The sequence below is a fragment of the Protomyctophum parallelum genome (genome assembly GCF_964188405.1).
Source record: "Protomyctophum parallelum genome assembly, chromosome: 11".
Classification (NCBI taxonomy): domain Eukaryota; kingdom Metazoa; phylum Chordata; class Actinopteri; order Myctophiformes; family Myctophidae; genus Protomyctophum; species Protomyctophum parallelum.
Genome location: NC_139707.1, coordinates 12,759,472 through 12,777,885, shown reverse-complemented (window position 1 = coordinate 12,777,885; position 18,414 = coordinate 12,759,472). Strand labels below are relative to the sequence as shown.

Sequence of the window (18,414 nt, the reverse complement as noted above, 5' to 3'; positions counted from 1 at the left end):
CGTGTCATTAACTACTATAACACCACATCCATTCCACATCCACATTTCTGGAGAAAAAAAACAACCTTCGCATAAAATTAGCAACGTAGTAACGTTAACATTGTAATGTGGAGCGAAAACAGAAATGTCTCTAGCGTAGAGCCCTGAGGTACTCCGGATCAAAAACCCCGGGAAAAACATCCGTGGTCATTCTACATTCTCGCTAGAGTTCTCAAATTCTCCCAGAAACCCGAGCCGAGCTCGATAAGCCTGATCGATAAGGAGCTCATTATCAATAAAACATTAACGAGCCCCATCCCTCTAAAGTCTCATACATAGTCTGGATTTTCGGTGGTTAGGTGACCACCGAACTACAACATGATGTCACAAGCCGTGGTGAAGAGCAAACCACCGCCACCGCTCCAGCCCTTCTCTCTGTTTTTACTCACCACCGCTCAATGTTATTTCAGCTCCGATGGTCAGCTCACCACCGGAGCGGTGGTCACCTCACCACCGAAAATCCAGACTATGAATAGGCCTTAAGACGTCACAGAGACAGAGGTGTGAAGGCCTATTCATAGTTTGGATTTTCGGTGGTGAGGTGACCACTGCTCCGGTGGTGAGGTGACCACCGCTCGGGTGGTGAGGTGACCACCGCTGCTCTCGGTGGTGAGGTGACCACCGCTCCGGTGGTGAGGTGACCACCGCTCCAGTGTTGAGGTGACCACCGCTCCCGGTGGTGAGGTGACCACCGCTGCTCTCGGTGGTGAGGTGACCACCGCTCCGGTGGTGAGGTGACCACCGCTCCGGTGGTGAGGTGACCACCGCTGCTCTCGGTGGTGAGGTGACCACCGCTGCTCTCGGTGGTGAGGTGACCACCGCTCCAGTGTTGAGGTGACCACTGCTCCCGGTGGTGAGGTGACCACCGCTCCCGGTGGTGAGGTGACCACCGCTCCGGTGGTGAGGTGACCACCGCTCCGGTGGTGAGGTGACCACCGCTCCGGTGGTGAGGTAACCGAGAGAAGGGCTTGGTGGAGAGCAGCGGTTTGCTCTTCACGGCGGCTCTGTGACGTCATGTTGTAGTTTTTGGGTGAAGCGGTGGTCACACGTCATCACCAAAAATCCAGACTATGAATGGGGCCTTGAGGCGACGCAGGAGGGCGAGGGGACGGACGTCACAGAGACAGAGGTGTGAGGTGACGCAGCAGGGTGTGGGGATGGACGGACGTCACAGAGACAGAGGTGTGAGGTGACGCAGCAGGGTGTGGGGATGGACGGACGGACGGACGGACGTCACAGAGACAGAGGTGTGAGGTGACGCAGCAGGGTGTGGGGATGGACGGACGGACGGACGGACGGACGTCACAGAGACAGAGGTGTGAGGTGACGCAGCAGGGTGTGGGGATGGACGGACGGACGGACGTCACAGAGACAGAGGTGTGAGGTGACGCAGCAGGGTGTGGGGATGGACGGACGGACGGACGTCACAGAGACAGAGGTGTGAGGTGACGCAGCAGGGCGAGGGCCTGGCTCTCGTCCTCGGGGACGTCACAGAGCGGCTGCAGCAGCGGCCTCCCGTGGATGCACGTTGTCGCGTCATCGACGCCCAGCTGGCGCTCCATGCGCAGCACGATGGCCTTCACGTCGTCCCGGCTGGGGCGGGCGGGCAGCTGACGGGCCAATCGGACGGCCTCGCTCTGCGGGGGAGGAGGAGGGGGCAACCGTTAATCTATTAACCAATTTTTTACAGTTTTATGAAATACCAATTTTTTCTTTATCAGTGGTGCTCAATATTTCATGTCAAGGACCCCCAAAAATGATATGTACCGACCCCCATCTGAAAATATGTTCTTCCAGGGATCCCTCCCAGAAGCAAAGATTTGAGTTAAAAACGTTCGCTCTGAAAGAATATATATTCAAAGATTTGTGCCAGATTTTCACCATTTTTCAAAAATAGCAGACCTACAAGCTCGTAGCGCGAGCTTATAAAGCTACATTATAACATAATGTTTAAAACACCAAAAGGGGTTCCCGCCCAAAACCCACTTCCAACGTGGCATTTAGAATGTCATTACAGGTGGACACTTGCAGATAGTCCTCTTTTCACCACCCAAGAAAACGGGACGTAACTACTACAAATAAAGGTAAGAAAGCCTTAGCCTCGATAGCCAGGCTTTCATTTCGTCTGCGCGAAAGATGAAAGCCTGGAAAAAGCCGTGGGCTGAACAAGTCTAAAAGTGGGAGTCAACCCTTCCGGGTGGGCGTCGCTCTAAATGATGTGACGTAGCGCTGCACTAGGGGGGAGAGGAGGGGCCGGGGGTGACGGACAGATCGATGAGATCCAATCAGGGTGCGCGCATTTCTGAGGCGCGACCCGCCCCTCTAGACGAGAAATGTCTCGCTCTGGGTCAGGCTAAGAAAGCCTTAGCATGGCATTCTCCTTTTAAGGTTGGGGTTCTGGGAGTTTAGGCCAAGTATAGTAGCCTGAACCCAGTTTGATTTGGCATGTCTGGAGCATTGTCGTGGAGCTTTTAGAGGTGCTGTACATACAGTATTACGTGGTACCAGAAGAAGAAAAGCACCTGCAGGTAGTTGGTGACTTTGAGCGGCCTGCAGTCACGCAGCGCTCCCCGCGCGGCGCTCCCCGAGCGCTGGACGACGCTCACGATCTCCCTCAGGTCTTCCAGGCCCACGAACGGCACGCAGTCGGCCATGGCCGTCACCTCCAGATGGCCGTCGGCTGCACGGGCCAAAGAAACGGTGCCAAAGAAATCACACGCCACCACGATTAACACATTTAGACCTGGAGTTCTACACACAATTCTTCTGTATCCTGGCAGTTTTCTGAAAATCCTAAAATCAGTAGTTCTCAAACTAATATTGGTGTCAAGGAGCCCCGGAATTATCTGTATAATTATAATTATAATAATATAAACGTTCGCTGTGAAATACCATATATTCAAAGATTTGCACGAGTCATGATTTTTTTAAATATTGTATTTTTCCAATAGCTACAGTTTAAAATAATGGTTAATTAAAGTGGTTAAAAGCTATTAGTGGCGACACGGATGCTTCCTCAGGGTCTAAATTAGCGGTCTAAATGGGTTAATACACTCCAGACGCCATCACTAACTCCAGGAACTCATAATGAATAAACATCGAGGCTCGCGCCCGTACGGACGGACGGACGGGGCGACCCAAGTCAAACACTGTGGCGTTCCAAATGGAGTGTTAAATGGCTGTTACAAGGGCCTCGACGGGGCCTCGACGGGGAGGAAGCTGTCACGCAGGGAGACGGAGAATGATGGCTCTGCTCCGCAGCGGAGGAACTCCTCTGTCTGTCCGTGACGAATGGATGCACACGCACACACACACACGCACGCACACGCAGCGCACACACGCATGCACGCAGCGCAGCACAGCACACAACTCACAGCTCTGACAAATGACTCTGGAAAACTAACTGAGCTGAGTGAGTTCGTGGATGGGGTCCAGAGTCCAGAGATTGACTGAAATTGTTGGGATGTTTCCGCAGCATAATATTTTGTGTTCTTCTGGTGAAATTGTTAGGATGTATCGCATCTATCCATCTATCGCATGTATCCACGCATCTGGTGGTGAACGGCGGGGCCCAGGCGGTCCTCCTAGCTGGACCGCAAGGTTGGCTTTTTTTGTTGTAAAACAATGAGTAATGGTAATATTTAGTGGTTTTCACTTTTACAAAAAAAAAAATATATATATAATATAATATAATAATTCTTCTTAACCGTGCACTTGCACGGCAGCAAACCAATTCTGGGGAACATTCACCAAAAGCAGCTGATCTACAAGCTCACAAGCTGCCATGATGTTGTGCAGCCTATATATTTTGGTTCTTTGATTTTATATAGTGCTTAAATTATATAGTGCTTAAATTAGGTCTGCATTAGTAATGCAGACCGATAAAAATAAGTGTGGAAAACATCATTGATTTGTGATCAGTTTGACTGCTTAATGAACAGTAAAGACATCATGATTAGGTTAAACCTGGCTGTTAGCCTGGTCCGGAGCAGGCTAAATCCAAAGCATTAGTTTCCATGGTAACTAATGTAGCATCACTGTCATGAAACCGAATCAAGCCTCAACATATCCAGGTTAACTGGTTAAATTAATCTGGCAAGATTAACCAGTTTACATGAAACCGGTTAATCGCTGATCCAGGATATATTAAGCCAGGATATCTGTTAAATCCCGGCTTAATCTCTAATCCAAGTTTTGTGGAACGGGCCCCTGGTTGGAGAGTGGTGGCAATCAAGGACACACCCATTTTGTTCAGGAACCCCTGATGGTGTTAGCATTATGTTATACTTTAGCTATTGAAAAATAGCAGATCTAAAAGCTCCTATTGTAGGTCTGCTATTTTTGAAAAATCAAAGAACGACTGACATAGAAACATAGCTTTTTCAGAAAACTGTCACGATTTAGAAGACATTTGTAGAATCGTTCCCAGGTCAAAATGGGTTAACAAGTGTATGTGTGCGTGCATGCGTGCGTGTGAGTGCAGGCAGCTACCTGGACATTCCATGACGGTGAAGCCGTTGGCGACCAGCCTGGGATCGCAGAACGAACGTCGTCCGTCCGCGTCGCAGCGATCCGACTTCTGCATGGTGCACAGCGCCCGCCACAACTCTGCCCCCCCCAGGACACTGGAGGAAACACACCCACAATGTGTAAACTCTACGCCCCAGAGGACACTGGAGGAAACACACCCACAATGACTGAACTCTGCCCCCCAAGAGGACACTGGAGGAAACACACTCACAATGTGTAAACTCTGCCTCCCAGAGGACACTGGAGGAAACACACCCACAATGTGTAAACTCTGCCCCCCAAGAAGACACTGGAGGAAACACACCCACAATGTGTAAACTCTACCCCCCAGAGGACACTGGAGGAAACACACCCACAATGTGTAAACTCTGCCCCCCAAGAAGACACTGGAGGAAACACACCCACAATGTGTAAACTCTACCCCCCAGAGGACACTGGAGGAAACACACCCACAATGTGTAAACTCTACCCCCCAGAGGACACTGCAGTACCTCACCTGTCTGTCAGGGTGACGGGGTGGGGCAGGCTCACCTGTCTGTCAGGGTGACGGGGTGGGGCAGGCTCACCTGTCTGTCAGGGTGACGGGGTGGGGCAGGCTCACCTGTCTGTCAGGGTGACGGGGTGGGGCAGGCTCACCTGTCTGTCAGGGTGACGGGGTGGGGCAGGCTCACGGCGGGGAGCACGTTCTCCTCCAGGAGCCTCCGGAAGAGCAGGGCCTCTTCCACGCGGCACGGGTTCACCAGCGCAAGGCTGCGGCCGCCACGCAGCAGCAGCCAGGCGCTCTGAGACACGGCGCAGAGGCGCTCCACCAGGCGGATGCCGCCGCCCCGAGGCGGGGGGTTAGCGGGGAAGGCCCCAGCACTCTGGGACGACCAGAGGCGGCCGTGCCTCAGCCTGAGGTCGGCCATGTTGAAGGGGAGGGGCCGGCAGGGCTTGGCGGCGGCGGCGTCGTCAGAAGGCTTCCTGCTCTTCTTCGGTGCGCTGCTGAAGAGGTGAACGGACACTAATGAGATGACAACCACAACTAAAAAACAGAACAAAATAAAAATATATTAAAAAGAATAATAATAATAATAATATAACGATAACTAACTGAAACTGTATTGGGTGTTAACAAAACTAACTAAAACTAACTGAAATCATAGACAAAATGCCCATAGTTTTAGTTTTTAGTAACTGGCTTGAAAGAATATATATTCAAAGATTTGACCAATGCTCTGAGGCAGGCATTGGTCAAAGCTGGTGTTGATTAGCCAACGGTCTGTTATAGAGCGGAGTGGTCATTATCCAGAAATAACACACAGCTGAATTCAGCGATTGAACCAATCAGAATCAAGCATTCAACCAAGCCATGCATATACAGTATATATATATATATATATATATATATATATATATATATAATTATTTTTTAATGTATTTATTTATTTTTATTATACAATAGGCCTACTTAAATTGGCCTTTTTTAAATCGTGCACTTGACAAAAAGTATAAAAAAATAGAACTAACAGTAAAACCGATCTATAATGAACACCAACCTCTGGTTGAAGAGCTCGTCCAGTAGCTGCTGGTGATTGGACGGGGCTTTGCGCTTGGCTCCCTGAGAGGCCACGCCCCTCCGCTGACCCCGGGGGTCACCCTGACCCAGGCCTCCTGTCAGGGATATAGGCAGTGGTGGAAAAAGTACTCAATTGTTTTACTCAAGTAAAAGTACCAATACTGCAATTTAGAACTACTTCGTTACAAGTAAAAGTACGGAATTGAAAATGTACTTGAGTAAAAGTACAAAAGTATCGGCATCAAAATGTTCTTAAGGTACTAAAAGTAAAAGTATTCATATTGCAGAATGTCCCATTTCACAAGTTCAAACTGTGTACACAATCTTTTGAAAATAGCAGATCTACCAGCTCACAATTGTCGCGTTGCAACGCATTGTGAGCTTGTAGATGGGCTATTTTCAAAATATTGTGTACACAGTTTGAACTTGTGAAATGTAGGGTATAAAAATATAGGGTATTATTTGTACCTGGTGAGAGCATCTTGTTGCGCTGCTGCTCCTGCTGTTGTTTGGCTTTCTCCTCATACCTGCACGCACGCACATGCACGCACGTACGCGCACACACACACACACACACACACCGAATGTACAGAGTGAATAAACGACTGCGACGACAACAGCAACACGATGGAGAGGTCGAAAGCATAAAACATGTTTATTGTTTATGAGAAAATGCCAAATTATGACATAATTAATTACAGCTCTCTTTCCACACTATTACTGGAATATCCAGCATTTAAAATGATCTCCTGCCCCCCCCCACCCCGACCTCCCCCCCGCCCTCCGACTGACCTGTCGGGTTAACTGGTGTGTGTGTGTGTGTGTGTGTGTGTGTGTGTGCGTGTGTGTGTGTGCGTGTGTGTGCATGAGTGCAACGCCACTTAACAGCATGCACTGAGAGCTAGGAAGCCAAATATTTGGCCCATCTTATTTCACGTTTTAAAGACACATGCAGGGACGTGTGTGTGTGTGTGTGTGTGTGTATTCCCAACAGATGTGTTCTTTCCATACGCTCCCTCCATACCTTATATAAGCCCCCTGATGAGTGAGTTCTGCTGCTGCTGATACAGCATTTTCCACCCTTAACCCATTTCGGGCGGAAAACCCCCTTTTTGGTGTTTTAACCCATTCTGACCTGAGATCAGATTCACACGAGGTTTCCACTGGACACACACTGGTCTGATTAACCCATTCTGACCTGAGATCAGATTCAAAAAATGTCAGTCGTTCTTCGATTTTTTTCAAAAATAGCAGACCTACAAGCTCGTATCGCGCCACTCGGTGGCGCGATATGAGCTTGTAGATCTGCTATTTTTCAATAGCTAAAGCATAACATGATGCCAACACCAAAATGGGTGCCCGTTCAGAATGGGTTAAAGCATTCTGTTCTACTTTAGCTATTGAAAAACAGCAGATCTACAAGCTCATAGTGCTGCACTCGGTGCTCGGTGATCTGCTATTTCTTTTTAATCAGGAAAATGTGTACGGCGCAAATCTTTGAATATATATATTATATTATTTTAGAGCGAACGTTTTTTACTCAAATCGTTGTTTCTGGGGGGCGTCCCTGGAACAACAAATTTTCAGATGGGGGTCGGTTGACAATTACAGATAATTCTGGGGATCCTTGACATGAAATATTGAGCACCACTGATATAGAAACATATTATTTCTGAAAACGGTCAAGAAGATTCTTTTTTAATTTTGACGTAAAGGTCTAAACGGGCTAAATTACTTTAAATTGGTACGGCAGCAATCTAAGATAATTGGCTTGAAGCGTTTCAGTGTATATGACCTTATTCCATGATGAAGCTAATTATGATAATTGGGTTTGTGTTTTTTTTAGTGTAACGACCGCATACCGTATTTTAAAGATACGATTCTCTGACCAAAGCCCGATACTCCAAATCTCGGCCACTCGCGCTCATTCGGTCACTTTTGATCTATTTGATCTACGAAAATAATGTTGCCCCGTGCAGTGTATGCCATAGAGTAATACAAGGATAGAGACCGAACCGGAGCCATTTCATTTCAGTGGAAGAAGTGGAAGAAGTGGAAGAAGTTTCAGTGGAAGTTGCTCAGTGGCGTTTTGAAGCACCCGGAGGACTGCCGGAAGTATACTTATAACTCAATGGCTAGGACTACACCATACAATGTTATTGGTGACTGTAAGACTACACCATACAATGTTATTGGTGACTGTAGGACTACACCATACAATGTTATTGGTGACTCCTGTAGGACTACACCATACAATGTTATTGGTGACTCCTGTAGGACTACACCATACAATGTTATTGGTGACTCCTGTAGGACTACACCATACAATGTTATTGGTGACTGTAGGACTACACCATACAATGTTATTGGTGACTCCTGTAGGGCTACACCATACAATGTTATTGGTGACTGTAGGACTACACCATACCATGTTATTGGTGACTCCTGTAGGACTACACCATACAATGTTATTGGTGACTCCTGTAGGACTACACCATACAATGTTATTGGTGACTCCTGTAGGACTACACCATACAATATTATTGGTGACTCCTGTAGGACTACACTATACAATGTTATTGGTGACTCCTGTAGGACTACACCATACAATATTATTGGTGACTGTAGGTCGGACTACACCATACCATGTTATTGGTGACTGTAGGACTACACCATACAATGTTATTGGTGACTCCTGTAGGACTACACCATACCATGTTATTGGTGACTGTAGGACTACACCATACAATGTTATTGGTGACTGTAGGACTACACCATACAATGTTATTGGTGACTCCTGTAGGACTACACCATACAATGTTATTGGTGACTGTAGGACTACACCATACAATGTTATTGGTGACTCCTGTAGGACTACACCATACAATGTTATTGGTGACTGTAGGACTACACCATACAATGTTATTGGTGACTCCTGTAGGACTACACCATACAATGTTATTGGTGACTCCTGTAGGACTACACCATACAATGTTATTGGTGACTCCTGTAGGACTACACCATACAATGTTATTGGTGACTCCTGTAGGACTACACCATACAATGTTATTGGTGACTCCTGTAGGACTACACCATACAATATTATTGGTGACTGTAGGTCGGACTACACCATACAATGTTATTGGTGACTCCTGTAGGACTACACCATACAATGTTATTGGTGACTCCTGTAGGACTACACCATACAATGTTATTGGTGACTGTAGGACTACACCATACAATGTTATTGGTGACTCCTGTAGGACTACACCATACAATGTTATTGGTGACTGTAGGACTACACCATACAATGTTATTGGTGACTCCTGTAGGACTACACCATACAATGTTATTGGTGACTGTAGGACTACACCATACAATGTTATTGGTGACTCCTGTAGGACTACACCATACAATGTTATTGGTGACTCCTGTAGGACTACACCATACAATGTTATTGGTGACTCCTGTAGGACTACACCATACAATGTTATTGGTGACTCCTGTAGGAATACACCATACAATGTTATTGGTGACTCCTGTAGGACTACACCATACAATGTTATTGGTGACTGTAGGTCGGACTACACCATACAATGTTATTGGTGACTGTAGGACTACACCATACAATATTATTGGTGACTCCTGTAGGACTACACTATACAATGTTATTGGTGACTCCTGTAGGACTACACCATACAATATTATTGGTGACTCCTGTAGGACTACACCATACAATGTTATTGGTGACTCCTGTAGGACTACACCATACAATGTTATTGGTGACTCCTGTAGGAATACACCATACAATGTTATTGGTGACTCCTGTAGGACTACACCATACAATGTTATTGGTGACTGTAGGTCGGACTACACCATACAATGTTATTGGTGACTGTAGGACTACACCATACAATATTATTGGTGACTCCTGTAGGACTACACTATACAATGTTATTGGTGACTCCTGTAGGACTACACCATACAATGTTATTGGTGACTCCTGTAGGACTACACTATACAATGTTATTGGTGACTCCTGTAGGACTACACCATACAATATTATTGGTGACTGTAGGTCGGACTACACCATACAATGTTATTGGTGACTCCTGTAGGACTACACCATACAATGTTATTGGTGACTCCTGTAGGACTACACCATACAATGTTATTGGTGACTCCTGTAGGACTACACCATACAATATTATTGGTGACTCCTGTAGGACTACACCATACAATGTTATTGGTGACTGTAGGACTACACCATACAATGTTATTGGTGACTCCTGTAGGGCTACACCATACAATGTTATTGGTGACTCCTGTAGGACTACACCATACAATGTTATTGGTGACTGTAGGACTACACCATACAATATTATTGGTGACTCCTGTAGGACTACACCATACAATGTTATTGGTGACTCCTGTAGGGCTACACCATACAATGTTATTGGTGACTCCTGTAGGACTACACCATACAATGTTATTGGTGACTGTAGGACTACACCATACAATGTTATTGGTGACTCCTGTAGGACTACACCATACAATGTTATTGGTGACTCCTGTAGGACTACACCATACAATGTTATTGGTGACTGTAGGACTACACCATACAATGTTATTGGTGACTCCTGTAGGACTACACCATACAATGTTATTGGTGACTCCTGTAGGACTACACCATACAATGTTATTGGTGACTGTAGGACTACACCATACAATGTTATTGGTGACTCCTGTAGGACTACACCATACAATATTATTGGTGACTCCTGTAGGGCTACACCATACAATGTTATTGGTGACTCCTGTAGGACTACACCATACAATGTTATTGGTGACTGTAGGACTACACCATACAATGTTATTGGTGACTGTAGGACTACACCATACAATGTTATTGGTGACTCCTGTAGGACTACACCATACAATGTTATTGGTGACTCCTGTAGGACTACACCATACAATATTATTGGTGACTGTAGGTCGGACTACACCATACCATGTTATTGGTGACTGTAGGACTACACCATACAATGTTATTGGTGACTCCTGTAGGACTACACCATACCATGTTATTGGTGACTGTAGGACTACACCATACAATGTTATTGGTGACTCCTGTAGGACTACACCATACAATGTTATTGGTGACTCCTGTAGGACTACACCATACAATATTATTGGTGACTCCTGTAGGACTACACTATACAATGTTATTGGTGACTCCTGTAGGACTACACCATACAATATTATTGGTGACTGTAGGTCGGACTACACCATACAATGTTATTGGTGACTCCTGTAGGACTACACCATACAATGTTATTGGTGACTCCTGTAGGACTACACCATACAATGTTATTGGTGACTGTAGGACTACACCATACAATGTTATTGGTGACTCCTGTAGGACTACACCATACAATATTATTGGTGACTCCTGTAGGACTACACCATACAATGTTATTGGTGACTCCTGTAGGACTACACCATACAATGTTATTGGTGACTCCTGTAGGACTACACCATACAATGTTATTGGTGACTCCTGTAGGACTACACCATACAATGTTATTGGTGACTGTAGGTCGGACTACACCATACAATGTTATTGGTGACTGTAGGACTACACCATACAATATTATTGGTGACTCCTGTAGGACTACACTATACAATGTTATTGGTGACTCCTGTAGGACTACACCATACAATATTATTGGTGACTGTAGGTCGGACTACACCATACCATGTTATTGGTGACTGTAGGACTACACCATACAATGTTATTGGTGACTCCTGTAGGACTACACCATACAATGTTATTGGTGACTCCTGTAGGACTACACCATACAATATTATTGGTGACTCCTGTAGGACTACACCATACAATGTTATTGGTGACTGTAGGACTACACCATACAATGTTATTGGTGACTCCTGTAGGGCTACACCATACAATGTTATTGGTGACTCCTGTAGGACTACACCATACAATGTTATTGGTGACTGTAGGACTACACCATACAATATTATTGGTGACTCCTGTAGGACTACACCATACAATGTTATTGGTGACTCCTGTAGGGCTACACCATACAATGTTATTGGTGACTCCTGTAGGACTACACCATACAATGTTATTGGTGACTGTAGGACTACACCATACAATGTTATTGGTGACTCCTGTAGGACTACACCATACAATGTTATTGGTGACTCCTGTAGGACTACACCATACAATGTTATTGGTGACTCCTGTAGGACTACACCATACAATGTTATTGGTGACTCCTGTAGGACTACACCATACAATGTTATTGGTGACTGTAGGACTACACCATACAATGTTATTGGTGACTCCTGTAGGACTACACCATACAATGTTATTGGTGACTCCTGTAGGACTACACCATACAATGTTATTGGTGACTGTAGGACTACACCATACAATGTTATTGGTGACTCCTGTAGGACTACACCATACAATATTATTGGTGACTCCTGTAGGGCTACACCATACAATGTTATTGGTGACTCCTGTAGGACTACACCATACAATGTTATTGGTGACTGTAGGACTACACCATACAATGTTATTGGTGACTGTAGGACTACACCATACAATGTTATTGGTGACTCCTGTAGGACTACACCATACAATGTTATTGGTGACTCCTGTAGGACTACACCATACAATATTATTGGTGACTGTAGGTCGGACTACACCATACCATGTTATTGGTGACTCCTGTAGGACTACACCATACAATGTTATTGGTGACTGTAGGACTACACCATACAATGTTATTGGTGACTCCTGTAGGACTACACCATACAATGTTATTGGTGACTGTAGGACTACACCATACAATGTTATTGGTGACTCCTGTAGGACTACACCATACAATGTTATTGGTGACTGTAGGACTACACCATACAATGTTATTGGTGACTCCTGTAGGACTACACCATACAATGTTATTGGTGACTGTAGGACTACACCATACAATGTTATTGGTGACTCCTGTAGGACTACACTATACAATGTTATTGGTGACTCCTGTAGGACTACACCATACAATGTTATTGGTGACTCCTGTAGGACTACACCATACAATGTTATTGGTGACTCCTGTAGGACTACACCATACAATGTTATTGGTGACTGTAGGTCGGACTACACCATACAATGCATTCAGTGGCTTATGAAAAGGTATTAAATACACCAAAATGTAATTTTAATGGCGTCCATAACAAAACGTGATATTGTAATTGGCTGACACTATTAGTGGGAGGGGCCTATGTACGCGACTGCGGCAACCACACTTCAAAATTGCGACCTTTCTAGATCTTCTTCTTCTTCTTCTCATTATTATTATGTGGCCATGCAGCCCTGTTGTTCTAGATGGACAATACTCAATTAAGTAAAAGTACCTAAAAGTGCAGTACTTAAGTAAAACATACTTCGTTACTTTTCACCACTGACACTTTGGAAACATGGGAGATATTTCACTGAGCTTCATGAGGAGCTGATGTTTATTTTTTTGTTTAATGGTGGAAAAATTATTGACTACCTTCGTCTCATATTTAGGAGTCAGTCGTCTGTGGAAAATAGCTCACATCAACTACATTACCAGGCTGTGTTTTACACATGCAAATGACAGCCCCCCCCCCCCCCTCGTCCCCACGTCCTCTCAATCTCTCTACCATGTGAATAACACAAAGTGGAAACATTAACCCATTTTGACCTGAGGACGATTCTACAAAATGTCTTCTAAATCCTGAAGAATCTCATGTTTCTACGTCAGTGGTTCTCAACCTTTTTCATGTCAAGGACCCCCAGAATGATCTTAATTTGGCCACGGAGCTCCATCTGAAAATGTGTTGTTCCAGGGGACCCTCCCAGACGCAAAGATTTGAGTTAAAAACGTTTGCTCTGAAACATATATATTTTTTCACGATTTAAAAAAAATAGCAGACCTACAAGCTCTTATGAGCTTGTAGGTCTGCTATTTTTCAATAGCTGAAGTATAAATAATGCTTGAAAACACCAAAAGGGGGTTCCCGCCCAGAATGGGTTAACACGTTCAGGACGGGAACCCATTTTGGTGCTTTAAAGCTGCTATAAACAATAATAATAATAATAATAATAATAAGCAATGATTAAAACGCTCCCCCCAAAAAATTTAGTCTCTGTGACACATCTAGGGGCCACAATCCGCATTCAAAGATGTTCCTAGAAGCTTTGTCATGTCAATCAGGAAGTAGACAGGCAAATTGACCAATGACAAAGCTTCTAGGAAAAAAATTGGAAGAAAAAAATCCTGATAATGTGTGCGCAAATCTGTGAATGTATATTCCTTCATAGTGAACGTTTTAACTCAAATCTTTGCTTCTTGTCGTGGTCCCCTGAAACAAACAGATGGGGGGGTCAGTGGCATTACATATCATTTCTGGCGGTCCTTGACATGAAAATGTTTGAGAACCACCGATATAGAAACAGGTTTTTTCAGAAAACTGCCATGATTTAGAAGACGTTTTGTGGAATCTGGTCTCAGTCCTAAATGGGTTAATGTTCGGGAGTCGATGGTCTGGAAACACACTTACGCCCATCGGTTCTCAATTATTTTGTGCGTGTGCATGTGTGTGTGTGTGTGTGTGTGTGTGTGCGCACACACCACGGAAATGATTGAGCATGCAAATATGAAGATAAGAGCACCTCTCACTTCGCAGCACAAGTGTTATTAAAAAAACAAAACAATTAAATAACCGATTTTTGACATCCGTGAATCGATTAATAATCGTGAATATTTAATCGCAGAATCAATTTTATTGTCTACCCCTAGTGCTCAGGCTCCTCTGAGGCCCCTATGGGTGCATATAGGGCTCTACTCAGGGCCGTGAAGTGGTTAATGTATGTTACGTGGAGTAAAAGTACAATATTCGGATACGAGATATAGTGAAGTATTGGAAATGCTCAAGTAAAGAGTACAAATACCTCAAAATTGGACTTATGTAAAATTACTTAGCTACTTTCCACCAGCATTACTCACTTGTGGCGCTCGGCGTCGCCGAGGCTCTCCCACCGGCGGCTGACCTCGGCGCCGACCTCATGCGGGCTGGCGGAGGGCGCGTCGGCGAGGACGCTCGCCCGCGCCTCCCTGTCGAACAGCCCCTGTGGGGACAGCGCCGCCCTGGTGGCGCGCTGGCTGATCAGGTGGTACGCCGTCAGGGAGCCCCGCTTCTCCGTCACCATGTTGGGGGTCTTTCTGTCCTCCAGCCTCTGACCTCCGACCTCCGCTGAGAGAGAGAGCGTGAGAGAGAGAGAGAGATAGAGAGAACAAATCAAATCAAATCAAATCAATAGAAACTAAAATGAAAATGTCCTTTTTTTAGTTTAGCCTTTTTACACCCGTGTGAAGTGAGGGGTGAATAGCTGAATATAGGAGGGACTAGGGCTCCCTCAAAAATTTAACAGATCCGTCTTCAAGACACAGATATTGTGTACCAAACTGCTTTGCGTGATGTTCGGACAAAATCTGTAGGATGATTAAGAACATGATGATCGAATGAATGCGACAGCGGGCCAATCGGAACAGTTTCAATATAGTTTAAACCGTTGAAAATGACATGAAAACTCAGATTGGACGGTAGTTGAAGTTGATTGAGTTGGATACTGTTTCTCTAACATTGCCTCGTATTTCTAGTTTTTTGAAAAAATGTCATGCACATTTGTCCAGTGCATAGTCTACTGTAGGCTTGGTTGACTAGATCTAGACATTGACTAGACATTTTGAAGCTTTTGCTACTGAATTGATCGATTATTTATATGGAGAATCCCTGTCATTTAAGGGATAGGCATCATAAGGCGTCATGTGGCATGGAGTGAGTTAACACGCATCTCAACAGAGAAGGAAAAGCTTGCCAATGTCTACTCTCTTAGTAACAGTTGCTAAAGAGCCTATTGGACAAGGACGGGTTGGGGAGGGACTTAGTAACCGTTGCTAACGAGCCTATTGGACAAGGACGGGTTGGGGAGGGACTTAGTAAACGTTGCTAACGAGCCTATTGGACAAGGACGGGTTGGGGAGGGACTTAGTAAACGTTGCTAACAAGCCTATTGGACAAGGACGGGTTAGGGAGGGACTTAGAAAACGTTGCTAACGAGCCTATTGGACAAGGACGGGCTGGGGAGGGACTTAGCGAAGAGCTAATCGCGACCAGGCGATGGCGTGATAACTGCGACAGGACTTACGTGATGCTGCAAGCTCCGTTGTGGTAACAGTCGTGTCGTGGCAGTGGCTTGCGGAGACGGGTCGGTGGACTCTGACGGGTTGGAGGGGCTTCCCAGACGCAGGGTCCGACAAGGCAGTGCCCGCACTCCACGTCTCGGCAGAGGGCTGGCGCTCTCCGGGCACTTCTTCTGGGCCCGGGTGGTTCTGTACCCACTCGTTGGGGTCGTCGTCTGCCAGTCTGTTCGCCGCCCAACTGCATTCTGGGTGGTCGGTGGCCGCAGTGTCGGCACCGTCGTTCGAGCAGGGCTGTCGTCACGGTTACAATTTACAGCGCAAGCGTTTAGCATAACGGGCTCTATTTCCAGTCCATGCTAAACCCCTAAACGAGTGGTTCCCAAAGTTCCATTTGTGCACTCTCAGACTCAGAGTTAAATTAACATTGATTTTACGATATAAATTGGGAGTTCTAGATAGAAATGTCATTAAATGGGGGTCCATAGCCTATTACTAGTCGACTAGTAAATCCACTAGTCAACCTTGTTGGTACTAGTTGACTAGTTGATGAGACAAAAATTGTAGGCCTTAAGATCAGGTAGATTATAGTTACACCAATGTACACAGTTTTTAAATGTACAAATATTTATTTTGTATTTATTTTTTAGGTAGTTAAAGTAAAAATTACTAGAAGTGAATGCCCTAACATTGACACGAGAAAGAAAAAGAGGCAAAGAAGTTTAGGGATAAGGCGTTTAGCATGGACGAAATTAGAGCCCCTTGCGTCTCAACCCAGAGCCACATAGTAAGCAACAACAACACACGGTAATACATCCAACATAGGGGTGTAATCGATTTTAATTTCAAGAATCAAAGTATATCGAAATGTAAACGGCAACACTGACTGTGTGTGTCGTATGGTTTTGCAATGCAAAAAATCGATTGTATCAATACGATACTTTTCCATTCAATATCGCTACACTTGAAAGTAAGTGTGACGCGATGACGGCCTTATACTTACGTTCAGGAGAGAAGCATCGAACGAGTTGACGACCCAGTCCTCCGATACGGACGAGGAGGAGCTGCTATTAGCAGAGGTATGTGTTGCCGCAGACGGGATGCTGTCCCTCTGTCCACTCAGTGGCCCCCCAAATTCCCCCCGGACGCTGTCCGAGCGAGGGGACGGGACACTGTCCTCCCCGCGCGGGACGCCGTCCCTCTGTCCACTCCGTGCCCCCCCGCGCGGGACGCTGTTGTCTGTGGACAGGGGCAGGTGGTGGGGGGCGTCGTGGCTGAAAGGCTCTCCGTCCTCCGAGCTCCTCCTGTTGTGGTCTGCGGAGGAGGCGTCGGCGGCTTCGGTTTCGGGAGATCTGTTGTGTTCTGCGGAGGACGAGGCGTCGGGGGGTTCGGCTTCGGCAGATCGGTAGCCGTACAGAGAAACCAGCATGGCCTCCACTGCTGTCAGCACGGCTTCCTGAAGGACACACACGCACAGTTGTTGAAGTGAAGCTCCGCTAAAACGGTGCAACTAAGAGATAAGAGGACAGATCTGTGTTCCGCTCATTGCTGTAGACCAGTGCTACACAACTTAAAGCTGCTATACGCAATAATATATACAAATTTTAATGACCTTTTTATTTATATATTCGTTGGTATTCAGACAGCCAGCAATGGGTAAAACACTCCACAAAAACATTTAGTCTCTGTGGCACATCTAGGGGCCACAATCTGCATTCAAAGATTTTCCCAGAAGCTTTGTCATTGGTCAATTTGCCTGAAAATTCATTTTCAGGGCAAGACCCATTTGAAAAGGATGCCCAGTTTGACATGCAAACAAAAAAAAATCTTCCAGGGGCCGCAAATGGCCCGCGGGCCGCCTATTGGGGAACCCTGCCCTAGAAGGACCCAGGACTTGCCGGGGGTCAGGTTGACCTCCAGGGTCAAAAGGTCAGTACCTTGTTGTGTAGAAGCACCTGGGTCTTGTCGGGGGTCAGGTTGACCTCCAGGGTCAAAGGTCAGTACCTTGTTGTGTAGAAGGACCTGGGT

The 18,414-nt window shown here is 45.7% G+C and overlaps 1 protein-coding gene across 1 annotated transcript in view; it reads right to left on the bottom strand.

Moving 5' to 3' along the window:
• Nucleotides 1-1,391: 1,391 nt before the first annotated feature.
• pms1 (PMS1 homolog 1, mismatch repair system component) overlaps nt 1,392-18,414 on the bottom strand; it is a 39,026-nt gene continuing 22,003 nt past the window's right edge. The window contains exons 11-19 of the mRNA XM_083777306.1: nt 17,390-17,842; nt 16,395-16,680; nt 15,193-15,439; nt 6,596-6,654; nt 6,108-6,222; nt 5,206-5,553; nt 4,531-4,664; nt 2,562-2,719; nt 1,392-1,676 (exon numbers count right to left, since the gene is read on the bottom strand). Coding sequence (XP_083633432.1) covers nt 1,464-1,676; nt 2,562-2,719; nt 4,531-4,664; nt 5,206-5,553; nt 6,108-6,222; nt 6,596-6,654; nt 15,193-15,439; nt 16,395-16,680; nt 17,390-17,842 — 2,013 coding nt within the window. The 3' untranslated portion in view covers nt 1,392-1,463. The remainder of the gene's footprint in view (nt 1,677-2,561; nt 2,720-4,530; nt 4,665-5,205; nt 5,554-6,107; nt 6,223-6,595; nt 6,655-15,192; nt 15,440-16,394; nt 16,681-17,389; nt 17,843-18,414) is intronic.